Raw genomic sequence first — 21,487 nt, forward strand, 5'->3', positions numbered from 1 at the left:
TAAAATTGTCTTCAAACTAAACTTGTTCGTTAAAACCAAATACAATGAACGGAAAATGAATTTATTTGAAATATTTTGACTTTAAGAAATTTTTTTTAATATATTTTACTTATTGGTGTCATTTATTTGTATCAGTATATGAAGATAATGTAATTTGTTTTAGTAAAAATAAACAGATATGTACCAATTAGGTAAATAAATGTAAAATAGTTTGATTCCCTACTTAAAATTCCCAGGGAATCATCAAAATGTATGTAGAGGGAATCAATAAAAAGTAAAGAGCTGTACAAAAACTGTGCATGTAGGTTAAACAATACATAACCTAACTAAAAACCATACTCATTATCGTCGTTTACATCGTGTCTAAGCAAACTTAACTTTGCAAGTCACATTGTAATTAGCGAATAGGGAATCAATTGTGTAAGGAACCAGGAATGAGGGAATCAGATATTTTCCTTTTTAACTCGGAAATGGAGCAACGAATTGTGTGACCTCCTTCCATGATGTTTAGAGGGCTACCGAACCTCCCGCTCTGCGCACCCGCAACCACGTGCTTCTTATAACTAGGGAGGTACGAGCCTCCAAGTGAAGCGTATAGGGAATCACTATGTGAGCCAGGACAAATCTTAAAATGACTTTTTCTATTTATATAATGATATATACGTTTATCTATATATAAGGTGTGATCTAACTGGGCCACTTAGGTTCTGTAGAAAAACTTAATTGTAAATATAATTAAAATTAATTTAAAGGTCGAAAAATTGATTCCTTGGACGTGTCCTGTGACTGTCCCTAGAATTCACTATAAATTCCCAAAAAAATCCCACAAATACGATAAAATTCTAATTTCAAAGTAAATAAATCGTAAGAGTATAAACAAAATATTTATAAAACAATTGTATAAAGTAATTGTATAACACAGCAGTATTGCAGATAGGAGGACATGGAATAAGTAATGTCAAAAATGACAACTTATCAGCTGTGTGCGGGAAAATACAAAAATTGTTTTGTGTTTATCGAAAGTACGGATTTTTTTTTACAAAATGACGTCTTTTTCTAAAAGTATTTTATGGCAAAGAAAACGAAACGCATACTGTTATCTTTGCAAAAAGTCGTACAGTGATATCTTACCTAGCAGTGCCAGTGTACTTATTAAAAATAACAAAAACATTAATGATTCGAAGTCGACTGATAACCTCAAACAAATTCCTAATGATAAAGAAATTTCTCAAGAATTTAGATTGAACGATGTTAATATACAAATGATATCGAAAAACATTTATGATCAATTGTTTAAAGGAACAGCGAATTCAATTAATTGTGAAATAATTAAGAGGTACTTGTATTTCTTTTTATGTTACTTTAAGTTTTGTATACAAATATTACTACATAGCCTGATGGCTAAATAATGGATGGCTTGATAGCTATCAATTTATTTACATCAGGGGTTCCCAAACTTATTTTATCTACTGCAGCCCACTTTGAAAACAAATTATGTTTTAGTGCCCCCCATTGTTTCAATTTAATTAAAATGCACAGATGAAATGACATTACAAATTAAATAAAAGCCTAGAGGCTTGGGGGATGATTTGTAATTTCATTTCATGAATTTTGTGTACACAACACAACACACACATTTTTTTTTTCTGGTCCCACACTGGTCCCACACTGCCGCCCTCCTTTTTTTACCTCAAATATTATTTAACAAATGCGACTGATGAAAACATCTTATCAATACTAATAAAAACTAATTACCATTTTTCTCAGGTGCCAAAATCATTTAAAGAAACATGGCATTGACTATCATGAATATAAACAAATGCCAGATGTGGAACTTAAATTACCCAAATTACAAGGAAAAGATATTATAGAACACTTTTACAATATCGGGGAGAAGCAATGTTCGCCTTATAGACACTTATTACTTGAAATCACAAAGCGCCAGTTGCCTAAACAACCAAAGGTACATTTAGTATAGGTATAAACCTAATAAAATTTGAAAATAAAATATGTACTAATACCTATAAATTTTACTATTTATAGGCAGTAGGTTTGGACAACCAATGTTGCTTGGATTGATTATAACTGTCCTGTTCTGCTTGACACTTTAATATGTTCTATAACTTTAATAATTAATATCCTTTGACAGGCAGACTACACTCAGATCACACTATCAACATTATTTTGTTTTATAGGTATGGAGCAAACAAGCCGGTTGGACCAAGTATACGGCACAGGGCTCTACAGCAGTGCCTTGTCCAGAGGATGATGCACTGCTATTTGATGTGGAAGTGTTGATGAGTGCTGGAAAATGTCCCACTTTAGCATGTGCCGTGTCACCTAAAGCATGGTTTGTATTATATTATTCTGTATTTAAGCTTTTATTATTTTATTTAAAAACTCTTAGAAACTAAATGTAAAAAAAAATAAAAAGCAATTTTTTTGTAGGTATGGTTGGGTTAGTGAACCTCTTGCCAATGGCAGGCCCCATGAAGTTTTTGACAGTGTGAGATATGAAGATCTTATACCAATGGAAACAGATGGTGCCAAGCCATGTGGAGATCTCAATAGACCAAGGATAATTATTGGACATAATGTGTCTTATGATAGGGCGAAAATTAAAGAGCAGTATTGGCTAGACAAAACAGGTTTAAGTCAAGTTTATTATATTATGCTATTAATTTTTGTATTGGGGCTTAGTTTACATATATGCGTGCGGACTAAGTGCGCGCATGCGTACGAGTTTGGGTATATTCTCTTTTTGAACTTTTATTCACATTTATTTAAATAAAAACCTTCACAACCTTATATTAATTAATTAATTAAATTGTTTCAGGTGTGCGTTTCATGGACACTATGTCAATGCACACATGCGTCAGTGGTGTCACAAGTTACCAGAGAACAGTGCTGAAATCCAAAAGTGACCCAGACCCATCAGATGAAGACTGGATGGAAATAAGCTCACTCAATGGATTGTCTGATGTATGTCTTATTTTCTTACATAGGTACCAATAATACCTGTTTAAAAATTGATACTACATACTTTAAAAAACCAGGCTTATTCCTAGTAAATCCAAATTAAGTAGCGCCAATCTTGCTTAGACTGGCGCAAATAAGATAAGTACAATCGAAATATTAAAATATCAAGCCGCTATGTAAATATAACAAGATTTAACGCTCCCTGCGTAAGGTGATAATTCTAAATTAACCCATGATGATTCAAAATGTGATAAAACCATCTCTTGTCTAGGTGCACAACTTGTACTGTGGCGCGCCAATCAACAAGGAAACCCGGGACATTTTCGTCGAAGGTTCTTTGGAAGACGTCCACGAGAATTTTCAACAGCTAATGAAGTATTGTGCGGGCGACGTGGTGGCTACGTACAATGTGCTTAAAGAGCTACTCCCGTTATTCCTTGAGAGGTTTCCACATCCTGTGACCCTGGCGGGAATGCTGGAGTTAGGTAAAATCATTGATAATTTGAATTAACGAACATTTAATTAATACAGGCACTTATTTTTTAAAATATTTTAACAGGATTAGCATACCTGCCCGTTAACTCCAACTGGCTGCAGTATATCGATTCTGCAGAAACCGTTTTCGAAGACTTGAAATTGGAGTCGCAGCAGATCCTGTCTTTGAAGGCAGATGAAACATGCCGTCTCATGGAAGGCGATGCCTATAAAGAGGATCCTTGGATGTGGGATCAGGATTGGTCCACCCAACCGTTAAAAATGAAGAAATCTGTTAGTAAGAAGACGAAAACTGACACTAAACCCGATGACGAAACAGAAACTATTGAAACAGAAAGTATTAAACAGGGCAATTCGGAAATTTTGAACGAAGATTATATTGCAACGTTAGAAGACCAGATACAATCCATAGACAAGAAAGAGTTTAAAGATCTTAGCAAACGTTTCCAGCATCTGTATGATCTCAGCAAAGCATTGCCAGTAAAGAGGCCTTACTTAGCCGGATATCCGGCCTGGTACAGGAAGTTATGTACGAAGCCCGATGGGAGCGCTGACTGGAGTCCGGGAGCCAATAATGTTACTACTAGTATGCAGGTAACAGAGTCTCATAATTTTTTTTTAAAGAAATAATGGGGCAAACGAGCAAACGGGTCACCTGATGGAAAGCAACTTCCGTCGCCCATGGACACTCGCAGCATCAGAAGAGCTGCACGTTGCCGGCCTTTTAAGAGGGAATAGGGTAATAGATGAGGGTAGGGATGGGAAGGAAAGGGAATAGGGGAGGGTAGGGAAGGGAATAGGGTAGGGGATTGGGCCTCCGGTAAACTCACTCACTCGGCGAAACTCAGCGCAAGCGCTGTTTCACGCCGGTTTTCTGTGAGAACGTGGTATTTCTCCGGTCGAGCCGGCCTATTCGTGCCGAAGCATGGCTCTCCCACGTCTAAATGTGGCTCATGCCACCGTAATCACGTGTAGGTGATTACGGTGGCATGAGCCACATAGAACTTTAGTATAACCAAGTGATATTAGAGATGGCAAATAATGCGCGTGCACAATATCTACCAATCTTCTAACGATTTGTCTGATTAGATTAGTCATCTACCAAAAGCAGTCGCGTGCGTTCCTGGCCCTCTGATTCCTCACCCCACCAAAGTGACCTACAAATTGCACACTATGCATTCCTCTTCCATTCTTGCTGAGCGATCTATAAGTTGTGCGCTTTTTAAATAATTCGCGAGACATGAGAACGATTTTCTTACATTTTACAACATTTAACTGAACATTGATATTTCATAATTGTTTTCAGATCACCCCAAAGCTTCTTCGCCTCACTTGGGAGGGCTACCCGCTCCATCACATAAAAGGCGAAGGGTGGGGGTTCCTGGTACCATTCAGCAGAACTCAGGAAGAAGTTGAGGACGAACCGAAATTACCTCTCAACAAACTTCTAGAAACATGCCCGATGCTTGTGTCCAAGGAACAAGTTGATGCCGAGGCGTATATGCTACCAAAAACCGTTGAGGTGTGTTTTTTTTAAATATGCACCATAAGAAATTGATTAATAAGCAGACGGTGAACCTTAATTTTGGTTGCGTTATATGGAGAAGCCCAGTAGACACCGTCTAACATGCACTTGACAATTGACATAACCTAATTAAATAAGTAATGTAGCTTTGCAATCTATCTGTGAATATCTGATAGTAACTGCTTGCAATAGGGATGATGACAAGGTCATAGATTAGCGAATTTTGTTAATAAAATAAAGAAATCACGGTAAACAATACCTAAGTGTTCCCAAAATTTCAGCTCGATAGCATTTGTATTTTTTTTGTTATGCGCCTTCAAAGTTGGATAATCAAGTCGTTTTTTTTTCAATTATATTTCTTAATATTTGTATACCATTCGATAACTTATGCAATTAAAAGCAACTTTTGTTATTAGACCACTTTCATAAACGCAATATTTAATATACCTATCTAACAAAGTTCTCTCCCGATGCATACAAACTACGAAAGAGTGACGTCAGTCTTTCGTAGCACTTTGTATGGAGCGTTTCGGGCAGGTCTATTTTATGAGATGTTAAAATTGTCATATCTTGGTGAATTTTTAAGCTATCAAAGTCATTCTTTCAACGATGTTTCTATTTTTTAAGGGTCGTTCAATTACCAATAAGAAAAAAAAATAGTCATCAAGCCTATTACCACACTCTTGTCACCTCTTGTGAAGTAAATAAATTTTTCGATTTCTACCCTGAAATTAGTTCCCAGAAAAGTTTGTACTATTTAGTCGTAGTATCGTTTTAATGGCCAATCAACATTGTATTAACCGTGTTAAATCATTGTATTAATTATGTTAAACAGGAGGACTTGGGAAGACGAGCGTATTACGCTCGTAAGAGGCGCGAGGAACAAGCGGCTGCTAATCAGTACCACGGCCTAGGAGTATGGTCCGGTATACAGATACAAGGTATGTATAACTATTTTTATAGTGTGCACGCAAATAAAGAGACCTAACACTGCTATAGTCTGGTCGCGCAACACTAACATTCTTACATTGTCGCTTTGTTAGAATATGCAAATTATATTGCGAACATACATCATGTTTCTTTAACCGACTTCTTTGAAATAAAATTATTATTATTTCCCTTGTAGGTTGCTGCCACTTCTTCCGTTTGCCTCACAAAGACGGACCGAAGTATAAAGTTGGCAATCCGCTGGCTAAGGATTTCCTCAACATGTTCAGTCAGAACGTTCTGTCGGCGCAGGGCAATGAGGCTGAGAAGGTATATTTTTATATTTAACAGACTGAGGCAAAACTTTGAGATGTAAATGTTATAATATAGGTACTAGTGTAACAAATTTTGCTCTTTCAGTACTGCTACTTTCACTGTGAGCTCTATACATATTATATAAGGGACACACACAGTACACACCCTAAAGTATTATCACTTAGTTTTGTTACACCTTGTTATTTTATTTAAACCAGCAACATTTTGCGATATCCTCAGTAAACACATTGCTGTTCTATCCCAAGCCGCTGCTAACAATCCGATTAACAATAATGTAATTCTATAAGGTATTGTCGTTCGGCCGTATGATGTCGTACTGGCGCAACAACAGACAGCGAGTAATGGGGCAGCAAGTTGTGTGGCTACCTGACACCGCGCTGCCGGCAACACTAGCGACCTCTACACAGCGGTACGGCGCCATAGTGCCGCAGGTTGTGGTGTGCGGGACGCTTACCAGGCGGTAAGTGTAACAACAGACCGTAATGGGACAGCAAGTAGTATGGCTGTCGGACACCGCGCTGCCTGCGAAACTAGCGACCTCTACACAGCGGTAAGGCGCCATAGTGCCGCAGGTTGTGGTGTGCGGGACGCTTACCAGGCGGTAAGTGTAACAACAGACAGTAATGGGACAGCAAGTTGTGTGGCTGTCGGACACCGCGCTGCCTGCGACACTAGCGACTTCTACACAGCGGTACGGCGCCATAGTGCCACAGCTTGTGGTGTGCCGGACGCTTACCAGGCGGTAAGTGTAACAACAGACAGTAATGGGACAGCAAGTTGTGTGGCTGTCGGACACCGCGCTGCCTGCGACACTAGCGACCTCTACACAGCGGTACGGCGCCATAGTGCCGCAGGTTGTGGTGCGTGGGACGCTTACCAGGCGGAAAGTGTAACAACAGACAGTAATGGGGTAGCAAGTTGTGTGGCTGCCGGACACCGCGCTGCCTGCGACACTAGCGACCTCTACATAGTGGTACGGCGCCATAGTGCCGCAGGTTGTGGTGTGCGGGACGCTTACCAGGCGGTAAGTGTAACAACAGACAGTAATGGGGCAGCAAGTTGTGTGGTTGCCTGACACCGCGCTGCCGGCAACACTAGCGACCTCTACACAGCGGTACGGCGCCATAGTGCCGCATGTTGTGGTGTGCAGGACGCTTACCAGGCGGTAAGTGTAACAACAGACAGTAATGAGGCAGCAAGTTGTGTGGTTGCCTGACACCGCGCTGCCGGCAACACTAGCGACCTCTACACAGCGGTACGGTGCCATAGTTCCGCAGTTTGTGGTCTGCGGGACGCTTACCATGCGGTAAGTGTAACAAAAGACAGTAATGGGGCAGAAAGTTGTGTGGCTGCCGGACACCGCGCTGCCTGCGACACTAGCGACCTCTACATAGTGGTACGGCGCCATAGTGCCGCAGGTTGTGGTGTGCGGGACGCTTACCAGGCGGTAAGTGTAACAACAGACAGTAATGGGGCAGCAAGTTATGTGGCTGCGCGACACACACAAAATTCTTGTTTCGCGATGTTTGTTGACTTACTAACTTACTCAGTAAAGACCCGGAGTGCTGCATTAAGTATGGTAACTATTTAAGTAATGAAGTTAATTGCAACATAATCTCAAAATGATCTTGAGTAAAATCTTAGTGATATGAGCCGTACTAATACGGGTAATGGACGTATGTTGTGATCAGCGCGAGCGAGCCAACGTGGATGACGGCGAGCAACGCGCACCGCGAGCGCGTGGGCTCGGAGCTGCGCGCGATGGTGCAGGCGCCGCCCGGGTACAGGTTCGTCGGCGCTGACGTCGACTCACAGGTCAGTAATTGTCTCTTGTCACTTGTGGTATTTGGCATTTACATTATGTTTCATGTAGTTTCAATTTAAACTTTTAAAGTCACACTATAGCTAAATTATCTACCGACACTAAGCGCTTGCCTATTTAGGATGAACCGAAGCCAAAATTTTTGGAAAAGTCTAAGTTCACCCTTATAATTATATTCATGTCCATAACGCAGTAACGCATTTCAATAGTTATAAAGCATCTCCTCCTTGAGAGCAATTTAGTTAGTCGCAACCTGACACTATTTGGCGTGAGAGGTCACGCTCACTGTGGTACTCAAGGTAGTAATAACCTAGCTTATTTCGGGGTCATGTACTCTCTCATCTCGAAACGCACAATCCACAGGAGCTATGGATAGCGGCGTTGTTAGGCGACGGTAACACTGGCGTGTGCGGCGGCAGCGCGTTCGCGTGGGCGGTGCTCGCGGGCGACAAGCGAGCACGCACCGACCTGCACGCGCTCACGGCGCGAGCGGCCGACGTGCAACGCGAACACGCCAAGGTCATCAACTACGCCCGGATATACGGTAAACGGGTGTGCCGGTACCCACAATTAGCCTCACAATCCTGCATCGCGCTATAGAAGTTTCGGAGAGCGGCAAAAAGGCAAGATATCCATACTATCCATACTTCCATACTAATATTATAAATGCGAAAGTATCTCTGTCTGTCTGTCTGTCTGTCTCGCTTTCACGTCAAAACTACTGAACCGATTGCAATGAAATTTTGTACACAGTTATTCTAGTCTGAGAAAAGACATAGCCTACATTTTGATTCGAAAGTCAGCGATGTAGAAGACGCACGGCGCCATCTATGATGGATTTTTGGAACTAACTTAATTTGAACAAATTTACGCATTTTCACCCCCTGACAACCCTTTTTTCCAGTAAAAAAGTAGCCTATGTCCTTTCTCAGGCTTTAGACTATCTGTATACAAAATTTCATTACAATCGGTTCGGTAGTTTTGGCGTTTGGCGTGAAAGCGAGACTGACAGACAGACAGACAGACATACAGAGATACTTTTGGCGTTTGGCGTGAAAGCGAGACTGACAGACAGACAGACAGACAGAGATACTTTCGCATTTATAATATTAGTATAGATGATGTGCACACTGCACAGCTGTTTTTGGGTATTTTGATTAATAAATGGCCGCGCTACACCGGAATGGCAGCGGCGAGGCGAGCACTTTCAGCGCTGCCATTCTGGTGTAGCGCGGCCCTAAGAGGGGTACCACTTACCAGCGTTTTTAAAGGTTTTTAAATTTGACACAAATTTTGTTGACACCGCGCGCTATAAACTAAAGTCCACGCGGACGAAGTCGCGGGAAACAGCTAGTGTATTATAATTTATATTATGTTAGAAAGAGTTTAGAAAGAATCTTAGTTTTACAACCAAAAGTGACAGTCACGGAAGAAACACTAGAAATAAGTACAAACTAGAAATACCGTACCGTAACTTAGTAAAGTTAGTAATTATCTTTTAAAGGTCAATGCGTCTTTACATTATAATCCCAGAAAACGTTCAAAATCTATTTTCATTGATAATAATTAATATTAAAATAAAATACTGTACATATATTATTTATGGGTGGTTCCCATACAAAAACACAATTTTTGGACTATTTTAATGGGGATCCACACGCAAAACGAATAGCAGATGGCGCTAGTAGCGATCCGGCCATGTCAAACTTTGTTGTGATTTATCAGGAACAGGTTGTGTTGTTTTTTTGGTTATAGAAGCGTCCAACATCTTGTTTATCAAAATGTACTCATCATGGAAGCTAAGAGAACTCAAAGAAGAACTCAATAAACGCGGGGCAAAAGTAACTGGAAAGAAAGCTGATCTCGTAAAAAGGTAGGTTGTGTCGGTGGAATACACAAAACTAAGTTGTATTCAATGCTTCTAGTGTTTTTCTCGTTGTCTTGAAGTATTTATTACACTAATAAGGTCTGAATTTCTAAAATTGTTGAGCTTGAATATGTTTTTAATCCTAAATTGTTTCTTAATATTTTAGGTTAGAATTCTATGACCAGAATCTTCAGTGTGGCAATCAAAGCCCTCAAAGTTCTCAACATGGACAGAATATGGATGTTCCAGCTGCAGAAACATTTCGGGATATCAATAGCTCAGTTGTTCTGCCCAAAATCACGAAACAGCACATACAAAGCTACTTTGACAGGTTAGCTCTTACATTTTCTGAAAGTATTTTGTTTAAAAATGGGTAATCCTCAATTCTATTGAAATAAAAATACAGAATTATATTAAATCTGTGTTGTTTCTTACAGGTTCAATAAAAATATTGGTGATGCAATAAAACTGTATGAATCAAGGTACCTGTATGTTTTGAGGTCGAGTCAGCAAGGACAAGATACATTTTTGAAAGGTATTTCAATTGTATTTATTTATGCTCATCACATTTAATATAATATATCACTTATCACACTGAAGCAGGCCATGTTGTAACAGCTCCCACATAAAACCAGTTAGCTCTCTCTGCACAAACTCTCCGATTCATCTTGAGCAATCTGGTGTTTGTATACTTTGTATGTATGAATGTTAATTAAGGCTTTATACAACAGCTAAAACACCTTCATTATAAATGAAAACAGTTTGGATATTGGTATCATACTTTCTTTTTTTATAGGTTTTTGCAAGGCATCTATGAAACAACTTCAATATGAAGTAAATATCAAAATTAGCCAAGAAGGGGTGCCAGAAGAGGCAAACTGTGAATGTGCAGCAGGTCAAGGCAATGAGGCTCACTGCAAACATATTGCTGTAGTTCTTCTGGGTGCAGAAAGTATGGCTCAACAGAAAATAATATTACTAAACGAAGTGTCAACTTCAAAATTACAAACATTCCACCAGCCGGCAAAGAAATATTATGCTACACCACTGAAAGCTTCAAGATTACCGTCAAAGCGAGATGTTAAAAAGACAGTATTTTCACCATACTTGAAAAAACATCCAGACTTTGACAAAGCAGCATATCAAAGCCGATTCCAAAGCCTGATTTTAAATTTTCCAGCTTTGATGCCCTTGAGGCAGGTATATCCACCAGCTAACCAACATGCCATAAGTGTTGATCATGACTACAGGGAGAAAAGTCCAATAAATGAGTTTTTAGAAACAATGTATTTAGAAAATGTCTCCGAAGAAAAAATTCTTGAAATTGAGACCAAGACCAGAGGCCAAAGTACCTGTAAAATGTGGCATGATCTTAGAAAAAGTCACATAACTGCAAGTATATTTCATACTGTGTGCCACTTAACAGATGAAACCAAACAGAAATATGCACAGCAAATATTATACAAAAAAAATATAAAGACAAAAGCAATGGCTCATGGATTAATAAATGAAAAAGTAGCATTAAAGAAATATATTGAGCTGTATGAACTGGACGTTATGGAATGTGGGTTATTTTTATCAAAAGAACGCCCTTATTTAGGTGCTTCCCCGGATGGTCTACTTGGATTGGATACAATTATAGAAGTAAAATGCCCATATGCTTCAAGATACAGCATGATTACTCCAGAAACTGTGCCTTATTTAAATTATAATGAAAATGGGCAACTATCTTTGAAAATAAAAAATATTTATTATTATCAGGTACAAGGGCTGTTATACGTGACAAAAAGAAAGTTTTGCAATTTCATTGTATTTACCTTTAAAGATATGAAGGTAGTGTTTATAGACCGAGATGATACATTTATCCAGGAGATGCTACAAAAGCTTGATTTCTTCTATAATAGGTTTTTCAAACAAGCTCTTATTAATAAATATTTGTATAAAGACTATTATAGTATAATTAACCAAAATTGATATATTTTTGTTTTAACTAGGTATTTGTTTCTACATTATTATTTATTTTTACAAGTTAATTGTTAATAGGTAACCTTTTCTCTGTTAATTAGGTTTGTATACCTACACAATGTATTCTATCTCTTATATAGACAATCCGATAAACAAAAGGTTGACTGGAAGAGATTGCTTGTTAGCAATAAATTCGCCTTTTGTGCATCATCGAGATTCTAGAATATTCATTTTGTATTATATTGTTTCATTTTGTATTTTTTGGTGTGCAATAAAGTGTTTTTGTATTGTATATATATTGTACTTGACTTTACATAATATTATTATGTATCTGAACTGAACTGAAATATTGTTACAGTTCGACAAGGCTTTCAATGAACGTGGCGAGAAAAGGAACTAACACTGTTTTCATATAAAAATGTAAATTGACAGTTCTTTACCAGCAGCGCCCATTGACATTCATTTAAGCCTTGGTGCACTATATTATATGTTATAAATTGTAATTTTCCATCTTTTTAGTAAAAGATGGCTCCGTGCGAGTTTCTTACGCCGGTTCTTCTCGCTGGGTTAGTTCCCGAACTGGTGGTAGGCACCTTAGTATCAACGTTTGGAAATGTTTTTGTAAAAAAAATTACTCTGAATAAAGAATATTTTGATTTTGAACCATTAAAATTTTAAGTGCTAATTTAATGATGATTAGAATAAAAATGTAATAAAAAACATGAGTGCTTTGTACATTTTATTTTATTTCATTATATTTTCCCTAAAATTACAAGCCATTGCACAAACAAACAAAATTCTTGAGCCTAAAGGAGTGAAGTAAGGAGACAATTCAGATTTTAATATTTTGTATGTTTTCGCCAAACCTATAATTCTTTCTATATGCACCCTTTTACTGGCCAGATTTCGATCTTTTAATACCTGAACACCAGGAATTTGTGTACGTCCTTTCAGAAACATTGGTATGTTGATCGTTACATTTCTTGGTATCAAAAGATCCTGAACATTAAATCCCCTGTCTGCCATTATGGAATCACCACTTTCACATAACTTGTCAATGTTGCTTCTTTCCATTATTTGTCGGTCGCTCACAGAGCCTCCATAACAGTCTGAAACATATGAAATAAGACCTCCCGGTGTGGCCCCTATCATTGCCTTCAAAGTGTTTTTATGTTTGTAGCTACTGAATGTGGCTTGTTGAGATATTGGGTTTGATGGTTTCATGATAGGGATCTCTGTTGTGTCAATTATGACTCTTGTGTTTGGAAAATCTTTTTTAAATTGTTCTGGCATGTAGAATTTCACCAGATCTTTATTGGGCCAAATATTAATAGTTGACCATATTTCATACATGAAATTGACCCATGTAATAAATATATTACTCACATTAACACTGGATATACCAAATAAAAATGCTAACTCTACATCTGGCAAATTTCTTCGTAGCTTGATCATTGTGATCAGTAGTTGCTCCTGTGGAGAAACATTCATGACTCTGCTCTCCCGGTAGGTCAGATCATAACACATTGGGCACAATGTATCAAATAAAAGCATAAACTTATCATATGTCTCCATTCCAGTATAAAAGTGAATTATGTTATTATCATTACTGATGGCATTTAATGACAATATACCACAACTGTGAGCAGTTTGTGTAGACGCTTCATGCTTGTTTGATGATACAGTGTCATCTGGCTGACTTGATGTGGCTATTTCCACTTCATTGGCTGATGGAGGAACTTGACAACTGGATTCAGATGTACTTTCTTGTGCAACAGAATAATCAAGACGTCTTTTTCTTAATCTCTGCTCGTATCTAAGTGCTCTTGATGTGGGTGTTGTCAGTTTAGTCCAAGGAAAAACACTAGGCACAATGCCTTGTTTTAAAAAACGATGCTGCTGTTGATACCCTGCAACACATAATAGGTAAGTAGGTACTTATTTTAGTTTATCACTGGGTGGTAAAGGTTAGATTTTTTTTGTTATTTTAAAGACGGTATGTCTTTATAAAAGGCTAAAGCTTACCTGTATATGCAGATTCTCCTACATAATCAGATTCTTTAAAATGATCTCTGCATATCCGTGAGTGTTTTGTGGCAACAAAGTTCTTCCGCCTTATCGCTATTTCCCATTGTTTTTTCAGGCCGGGGTTTTTGGGGAATAAGTGAACACCATTGTTATTACAACCTGGTACGGTACAAAGAGGCATATCTTTAGAAATGTAACGAAAATTTATCGATGACCATAAAAAACACAACAATTTGTACGAAAATGACAGTTCAGCTTGGCCGCATCGATGATGCGCCCTCTGCAGGGATAAACTGACAGTGTGGATCCCCATTGCTCTATAACGGTGCGGAACCCTTGGTGAGCGAGTCCGACTCGCACTAGAAAGAATATCAAAAAACAGGCCAAGTGCGAGTTGGACTCGCCCATGATGGGTTCCGCAGCAGCAATAAGCAAATATTTTTTATGAAATTAAGAGGTTTTTGATTTATTTTTATATTTCAGTTGATAAAATGAAAGTTAAATTGAGGTTTAGGTACCATTTGTGACGTATAAAAAAAACTACTGGCTAGATCTCGTTCGAACCAATTTTCGTTGGTAGTTCTTGTAGTAATGTACAAACGCCTCCGTGGTCTAGTGGTATAGAGCGCGGCTCTTGACTTGGAGGTCGTGGATTCGATTCCCGCGTTGGAAACATGTTATTTCCAAGTTTGGTTAGGACAATGCAGGCTGATCACCTGATTGTCTGACAAGTAAGATGATCCATGCGTCGGATGGGCATGTAAAAAGTCGGTCCTGCGCCTGATCCCTCGCCAGTCGTGTCGGTCGTCCGTCCCACTGGGTTATGAGAGTAAAGGAATAGAGAGTGCTCTTGTGTACTGCGCACACACTTGGTCACTATAAAAATTACTCCTGCGTAGCTGGCCTGGTTTCAATGAAACCGGCCACCGTCACCGAAACCGATGTGGGAGCTATTATTATTATTAGTAATGTACATTATATATTTTTTTAGACTTATTATGCCCCTACTTTAGAAGTTAGGGGGGGGGGGTTTCTCTAGGTCTTCTACTGCCGCCCCGAAAGTCTCAAACGCCCACAAGGGGGCGTTATCGCCCACGTTGAGAACCTATGATTTAAATCAACTGAAACCTTCGATCACTAATACTGAAACAAAAATAAATCAAAAACCTTTTAATTTCATAAAAAATAAACCTTATTTTTGCAGCGGAACCCGTCATGGGCGAGTCCAACTCGCACTTGGCCGGTTTTTTTTTGTTTTGTAAATAGTGTAAAAGTAAAAAGAAATTACGTTTTTTTATTTTTTATTGTTTGATGCTCAGATTAGTATAATACATGTATAATACCTCCATGGTTTGATGTGTTGTTTTTTTTTTGGATCAAAGAAGCTTGTTTCCAGCTCCGGCAGCTCCCAAATCACTGACCTCCATTATACATACTGTACGCGGAGATCAGTGTCCCAAACCCAATAAATTAAAAAAAAAACTAGTTTTATTGACTAGTCGTGTTCGTTTCGTTTTTCAAAGCACATTGCGCATGCGCAAAGTTGAAAATTAGTGTCAGTGTCAGTGTCATGTTCTAAAATCTGACAGAAATTGTTAGTATTTTACATTGACTTTTATAAGTGGACGCGGCATAATGGTCTCTACCAAATCAAAATACTGTGGCCGGTCCGCCATTTTATGTTCCGGTTCTCCGAGGTACATAAACTGTCAAAGTGTCGTATTATAGGGATGTCGAAATTGAAAGAAAATATCGATATATCGATATTTTAAAAAATATCAATATCGGTCTCGATATTATATAGAAAATAGTATTATTATTCGCCAATAGATGTCAGGAAGAGTCATATTTTTCAGTTTATCGATTATCGATAAAACACGAATAAAAAGACATTTTCTGAAAATGATTCCTAGCTAGATCGATTTATCGCCCCCGAAACCCCCAATATACTAAATTTCATGAAAATCGTTGGAGCCGATTCCGAGATTCCAATTATATCTATACATATCTATACATCTATACATATAAATAAAATTGGAGTGTCTATTTGTAATATTGAAATAACTGTTTTTTACTACATGCATATGAATATTTAGATGGTACAGACACCAAAATAACAATTTTTAGAATTTTTGTCTGTCTGTATGTCTGTCTGTTTGTTCCGGCTAATCTTCAAATTGGCTGGACCGATTTTGACGGGACTTTTATTGGAAGATAGCTGATGTAATAAGGAGTAACTTAGGCTACTTTTTAACCGACTTCCAAAAAGGAGGAGGATTTTTTTTACTTTTTTATATTTTACCTATGTATGTTACTCCGCCGTTTGTAGACCGATTTTCGAAATTCTTTCGTTGTAGCATAAGAAATGGTCCAAATTAGATACCAGGTTCATAAAAGTGGTGATCTGATGATGTAATCCATGAGAAATCGAGGGAACCCCTTGAAATTTATACGGAAACATATCGTGATTTTAATTTTTTGTGATGGATTTCAAGCATATTCTACCAAAAAATAAGAATTTGCACTGAATATGCCGAAGGTGCTGTTTAGAACTAATGAATCCTTATAGATATATATTCGGCATGTCCGCGGACCGCGTCTAAATCCGTGAATAAAGGCATTGATTGTATGGAAGCCTCCTTCAAATATTTACGTTACTTTGTTTTTAATGAAGTTTTAGTGGCAATAGAAAAACATAGTTTATGAAAATGCTAATTGTCTAGCTAGCGCGGTTCTAGAGATACAGCTCCTAGAGATGGACATACAGAGAGGCTACTGCTGCCTTTGTAATAGAGTAGAAAATTTTCTGTCTTTGTTATCAACTTTTCACATTTTGTTGACGCGGCCGAAGTCGCGGGTAACAGCTAGTATACCATAAAGTTAATATACCTAGCGGAATAGAGCAACAATCTCGAGCTGTCAAACGTAACTAAAATTGGTTTTCATCTGTGTGAAAAATATGTGTAGATACGTATACATTTACACTATCATGATTGAACATGAATTCTATGAGATTAAGCCCCAATTTCACCAACGTCTGTTAGTGTTAACAGCTTGATAAAATGTAATGTCTTCTCTTTTATTCATATGAAAATCGAAAGAGGTAACGTCATACTAATTCCGGCGTTAACTTTAACAGTCGTTGGTGAAATTGGGGCTAAATTGTTAACGTGCGGCACGTGCCGACTGGACGTCAAAAAAAGAGTGTCCTCTCTTTTTACCACGCAATGTGTTTTTCGCGCACGCAGGCCTTTGTTTCTCTATTCCGCTAGGTATATTAACTTTATGATATATATTATATACACAACGTCTGAAATGACGTCAGTGCGCTTCGGCCTGACCAAGCATGCTATCTCGCTCGGTCGGAAGATCTTCCTTTTCGGTCGCCATTCACATCGTCAAACGGACATTTAACCACACAGCTGAGTTTCCACTGAAGCTTAGCTAACCAGCGTTGCTTGGATTTTTTAAGATCTAAGAGAATCGCTGCGCTGAGCGAGTTCAGAAAAGTCAAAAAACATGCCACTCAGCTTAGTTCAGTTCCAGTGAAAACGCGGCCTTAATAGATGTGAAATATCTGTCGGAAACGCAGTATTTTACACCTAAACAATATTATATTAAATAAACACACGCCTTGAAATACGCCAATAGCTGTGCGGCCACAATTGAAGCGGCCGATCACAACCCAGTGAGTGGTGTACCTAGAGTTTTCTACACTCTATTTTCTAACATTGCTAATGCTACCTCTAAATTCTAATGCATATTATAAGTTACAATTCGTTAATAGCGCGAGAACCGTACATTTTTCCGGGATAAAACGTATCCTATGTGCTTTCCCTGGGCTGGGCAGTATCTCCATACCAAATTTCATCAAAATCGGTTCAGCGGTTTGGGAGTCAAGAGCTAACAGACAGACAAACAGACACGATTTCTCATTTATAATATTAGCATGGATTTAAAATTATTATTTTCAGGCGCTGGTCAGAGTTTTGCCGAGCGCTTACTGAAGCAGTTTAATCCTACGATGACGATATCTGAGGCAAAGAGTAAAGCGGCTAAAATGTTCTCATCGACTAAAGGAAAACGAGTGTATAGACTTAAAAAGAAGTATATGGAAGGATTCTTAGACGAAGATATAGGTGATCAGGTGAGCTAGAAAATAAAGTCTTTCTATTACGAACATACCTCTAGAAAGCACCTCTTTTTCCTTCGACATTCGATTTACTTTGCGTATTACATAGATTTACCCGCTTAACTACTAATAAACAGATACTGTATGTACGGAAATCCGAAATTATATTATGTACTGTCGTTATCTGATGTGTAAGATAAGTCGCTTGACAAAAACAAAACCATTAATGGATATCTGCTGTAATCTTGGATATTTTATTAGTTATAACTAATAAGATAGAACCTATTTAATACTCCTTTGCAAGGCCGGATTTATATTTTTTATTAGTAGATATAGGCCACTTTAATTTTGCCGCCCCTATGTACGAACTCTGCCGCCATTGCATCCTTATAGGACGCTACCGCCCCCCTAGGACGCCATAGAGCGCTGCCGCCCGCCCCATCCTTTGTTACAATATCTATAAAGCATACATTGTTTCAGGCGGTAGAAATGACGGCGTATCAAGCGACTCGGTTGGCCAAGCTCAGTGGCAAGGCGGTGTCGGACATGTTCGAGCGACCGCGTTGGGAGGGAGGCACGGAGTCCGAAATGTTCAACAAACTGGAAGAAATCGCAGGTCTTTAATGAAATTTAATTTTATGGCTTGGATAAGAGTGTCTTTAACCTTTTATTCCAATAATAATAATAGGAGCTGCTACATTACAGAAACGATGAGTTAAGTCTGCTCTTAGATTATGTGATGCAGTATAGTTACAAAGTTTATTAGTCACATGTAAGTTGTACCTAACTCATCAATAGAGTAACGCGCCTGTCGAACCAGATCATTCTAGACCTTTCCATGTTTTTGGTAAAAGATTGGTCGAATTTCTTACACCGGCTCTTCTTGCCAGTCGCCGGGCTATCATTATGACTCGACGCTCAAAAAGAGTACAATATAATTTTAAAAAAAATCACTTTATATTATTATAATTGTGGCGGTAGCTTTACAATCCTACATTGCGCTACTGAAGTTTCAGAGAACGGCAAGATATATTATACAACGTCTGAAATGACGTCAGTGGGCTTCGGCCTGACCGAAAAGGAAGATCTTCCGACCGAGCGAGATATGGTCGGAAGATCTTCCTTTTCGGCCGCCACTAACATCGTTAAATAATTATTTCGTAGATTCTCCCGCGCCATGTACAGCGTTCTTGAACGGGCGACTGTCGCGCGCTCTGGTGTCCGACAGCGGCGAGTCGCGGTGGCCGGCGACGCGACTCAACTGGGCGGTGCAGAGCGCCGCCGCCGACTTCCTGCACCTAATGCTTGTGGCCATGACGCATCTCGCGCCACGGGCTAGGTAATGCCCTGTCTACAAAGACTATCAGAGAAGTTGATGCTTAAGCAGATGGCAAACCTAAATAAATGGGCGCGTTAAGTCAAACAGATCCGATCGTTCACAGCTATATAACATTGCATAAAGACAGGAGTTTTTTCAATAGCGCAGAGCGCTCTTGATTGATTAACTTTTTGACGTAAGCCAAACAGAAGCCTCTAAAACTGACGATAATAGTTAAAAATCTGATAAAGCTATATATAATTATATAAGGTAAGGTTAAAGGTATGTATATAAACTTCTATAATTGCTTTTCATTAACCACTTTTCAGATTCTGCCTAAGCTTTCATGATGAAGTGAGATACTTGGTGGCTGACGAATACAAGTATGAAACTGCCATGGCTTTACAAATAACAAACTTGTTTACAAGAGCTTTCTGCTCGCAAATGTAAGTTACATTAATATTATATTGCTAATTTCTATTGCATTTCATAGATAAATGCATAAACCATTTTCAGACTTTAACAATTACAATTTGATAAACTAACAAAGTAATGTAATAATTGAATTTGATATTGGAACAAAGTTCCTTATCGCGCGTTTTGAAAGGGGTAGAGTTTAGACAGAAAAAAATTAAGATGAAAAGTTGTAATTACGACACTTCCGTGCTATATTTGTAAGCCGTGCTATATATAATACGAGCTTTTGCCCGCGGCTTCGCTCGCGTTAAGAAGTATTATTATATACAAACTTTCATCCCCTATTTGAACCCCTTGGGATTGGAATTTATCAAAATCCTTTCTTAGCTGATGCCTACGTCATAACATCTACCTGCATCCCAAATTTCAGCCCGATCCGTGCAGTGGTTTGGGCTGTGTGTTGATAGATCACTATGTCAATCACCTTTGAGTTTTATATATATAGATATAATTATGTCATCACAATATTGACAATTTGAACTTCTCGTTTATGACATGACATCGTCCGTCGGGCCCCCTATACTTGGCCTAGGATCCCTTCATAGAAGGACCTTCACCGAGCTGGTTAATGGATGAAAAGGATTTTATATTCAATTACGTATATCAACAAAATTGCAAGTGGGTGGCCTAAAAATTTTTTTTATTACATTTTTCTGGTTTGGTTAATAGACAAATTCCATACCAATCGAAAGTATGAAGCCCATAGAATATGCATTAAGCATTTACCAGACCGGTACTTACTAGTATCGATTTACCTGCCTACCCAAGAGTTGTGACAGGAAAAAAAAATACAACCTAACGTTTTCATATTCTACGGGCTCCATACTTTCGATTGGTATAGAATTTTTCTATTAACTAAACCAGCAAAATGTTAAAAAAAAAATTTTTTCTATTTTAGTTTTGTGGACTGAAATTTTTTAGGGTTGCCTAAAAAAATTCAGTCCAAATACTTGCAATAAATTTGTTGACATACGTAATTGAATATAAAATACTTTTCATCCAGCTCTGTAAAGGTCCTTCTATGAAGGGATCCTAGGCGAACTGTACTCTGCAAAACATGGCGGTATCGGTCATTGACTCCCTGTCAAAAACTTGTCATTTTCTATATACCGCAATTGACAATGAAGTGTCAGATGTTCCTAGTCCATTGTCAATCGCAGTTTATATAGAAAATGACAAGTTTTTTACAGGGAGCCACTGCCATGTTTCGCTGAGTACAGTATAGTATTATGTAAATTGATATTCTTACAGGGTGGGCATTAAAGATTTGCCGATGTCTGTGGCATTCTTTACATCTGTAGAAGTGGACCAGGTGCTGAGGAAGGAGTCAAATTTGTGCTGCACAACACCATCTAATCCGCACGGGTTAGAAAAGGGATATGGGATACCTGATGGAGAGTCCTTGACAATTTTTGATGTCATTGATAAATGTAAGAAAAAATAAATATTTCCTTTATGAATTTATATATTGTGTCATTCAAAGCAAATAGTAAGTATACCAAATATATTAGGTACATATTTTGTTTTTTAATTCATGAAGCCCTAAGCGGCCGCATCCGGCCGCGATAACAATAGATAAGCTATTGTGTCTCGTTATTCCATGATCAATGGGTTAA

At 38.4% G+C, this 21,487-nt stretch overlaps 2 protein-coding genes across 4 annotated transcripts; both read left to right on the forward strand.

The window, feature by feature from the left end:
* The first annotated feature begins 1,039 nt into the window (after positions 1-1,039).
* On the forward strand, positions 1,040-21,335 carry LOC121726357 (DNA polymerase subunit gamma-1, mitochondrial). Of its 2 annotated transcripts, XM_042113684.1 has the most exons (18): positions 1,040-1,336; positions 1,768-1,963; positions 2,196-2,350; positions 2,449-2,648; positions 2,837-2,982; positions 3,251-3,464; positions 3,539-4,068; positions 4,781-4,996; positions 5,835-5,940; positions 6,126-6,256; positions 6,550-6,722; positions 7,954-8,077; positions 8,448-8,628; positions 17,919-18,091; positions 18,557-18,692; positions 19,241-19,415; positions 19,724-19,840; positions 21,123-21,335. In XM_042113684.1, exons 1-18 carry the CDS (start codon positions 1,044-1,046, stop codon positions 21,313-21,315), a joined length of 3,459 nt encoding a protein of 1,152 aa, XP_041969618.1. In that variant the 5' UTR covers positions 1,040-1,043; the 3' UTR covers positions 21,316-21,335. The 2 variants fall into 2 exon arrangements, with proteins under 2 accessions (XP_041969618.1, XP_041969619.1); XM_042113685.1 differs by lacking the exons at positions 19,241-19,415; positions 21,123-21,335 and having other exon boundaries at positions 19,724-19,815.
* On the forward strand, positions 9,760-11,868 carry LOC121726382. 2 transcript variants are annotated; one of them, XM_042113729.1, is made up of 4 exons: positions 9,760-9,957; positions 10,118-10,282; positions 10,389-10,433; positions 10,748-11,868. In XM_042113729.1, the coding sequence occupies exons 1-4, from the start codon at positions 9,866-9,868 to the stop codon at positions 10,782-10,784; spliced, it is 339 nt and encodes a 112-aa protein (XP_041969663.1). In that variant the 5' UTR covers positions 9,760-9,865; the 3' UTR covers positions 10,785-11,868. The 2 variants fall into 2 exon arrangements, with proteins under 2 accessions (XP_041969663.1, XP_041969662.1); XM_042113728.1 differs by having other exon boundaries at positions 10,389-11,868.
* Positions 21,336-21,487: the final 152 nt, after the last annotated feature.

The sequence above is a fragment of the Aricia agestis genome, chromosome 4, assembly GCF_905147365.1.
Source record: "Aricia agestis chromosome 4, ilAriAges1.1, whole genome shotgun sequence".
Classification (NCBI taxonomy): Eukaryota; Metazoa; Arthropoda; class Insecta; order Lepidoptera; family Lycaenidae; genus Aricia; species Aricia agestis.

Bases quoted from the DNA above. Each gene is read 5' to 3' on its own strand.
- LOC121726357 (XM_042113684.1), top strand. From the start codon at position 1,044: ATGACGTCTTTTTCTAAAAGTATTTTATGGCAAAGAAAACGAAACGCA. The intron at 1,337-1,767 runs GTACTTGTATTT...CATTTTTCTCAG, and splicing joins AATTGTGAAATAATTAAGAG to GTGCCAAAATCATTTAAAGA. The intron at 2,351-2,448 runs GTTTGTATTATA...ATTTTTTTGTAG, and splicing joins GCCGTGTCACCTAAAGCATG to GTATGGTTGGGTTAGTGAAC.
- LOC121726382 (XM_042113728.1), top strand. From the start codon at position 9,866: ATGTACTCATCATGGAAGCTAAGAGAACTCAAAGAAGAACTCAATAAA. The intron at 9,958-10,117 runs GTAGGTTGTGTC...TTAATATTTTAG, and splicing joins AAAGCTGATCTCGTAAAAAG to GTTAGAATTCTATGACCAGA. The intron at 10,283-10,388 runs GTTAGCTCTTAC...TGTTTCTTACAG, and splicing joins ATACAAAGCTACTTTGACAG to GTTCAATAAAAATATTGGTG.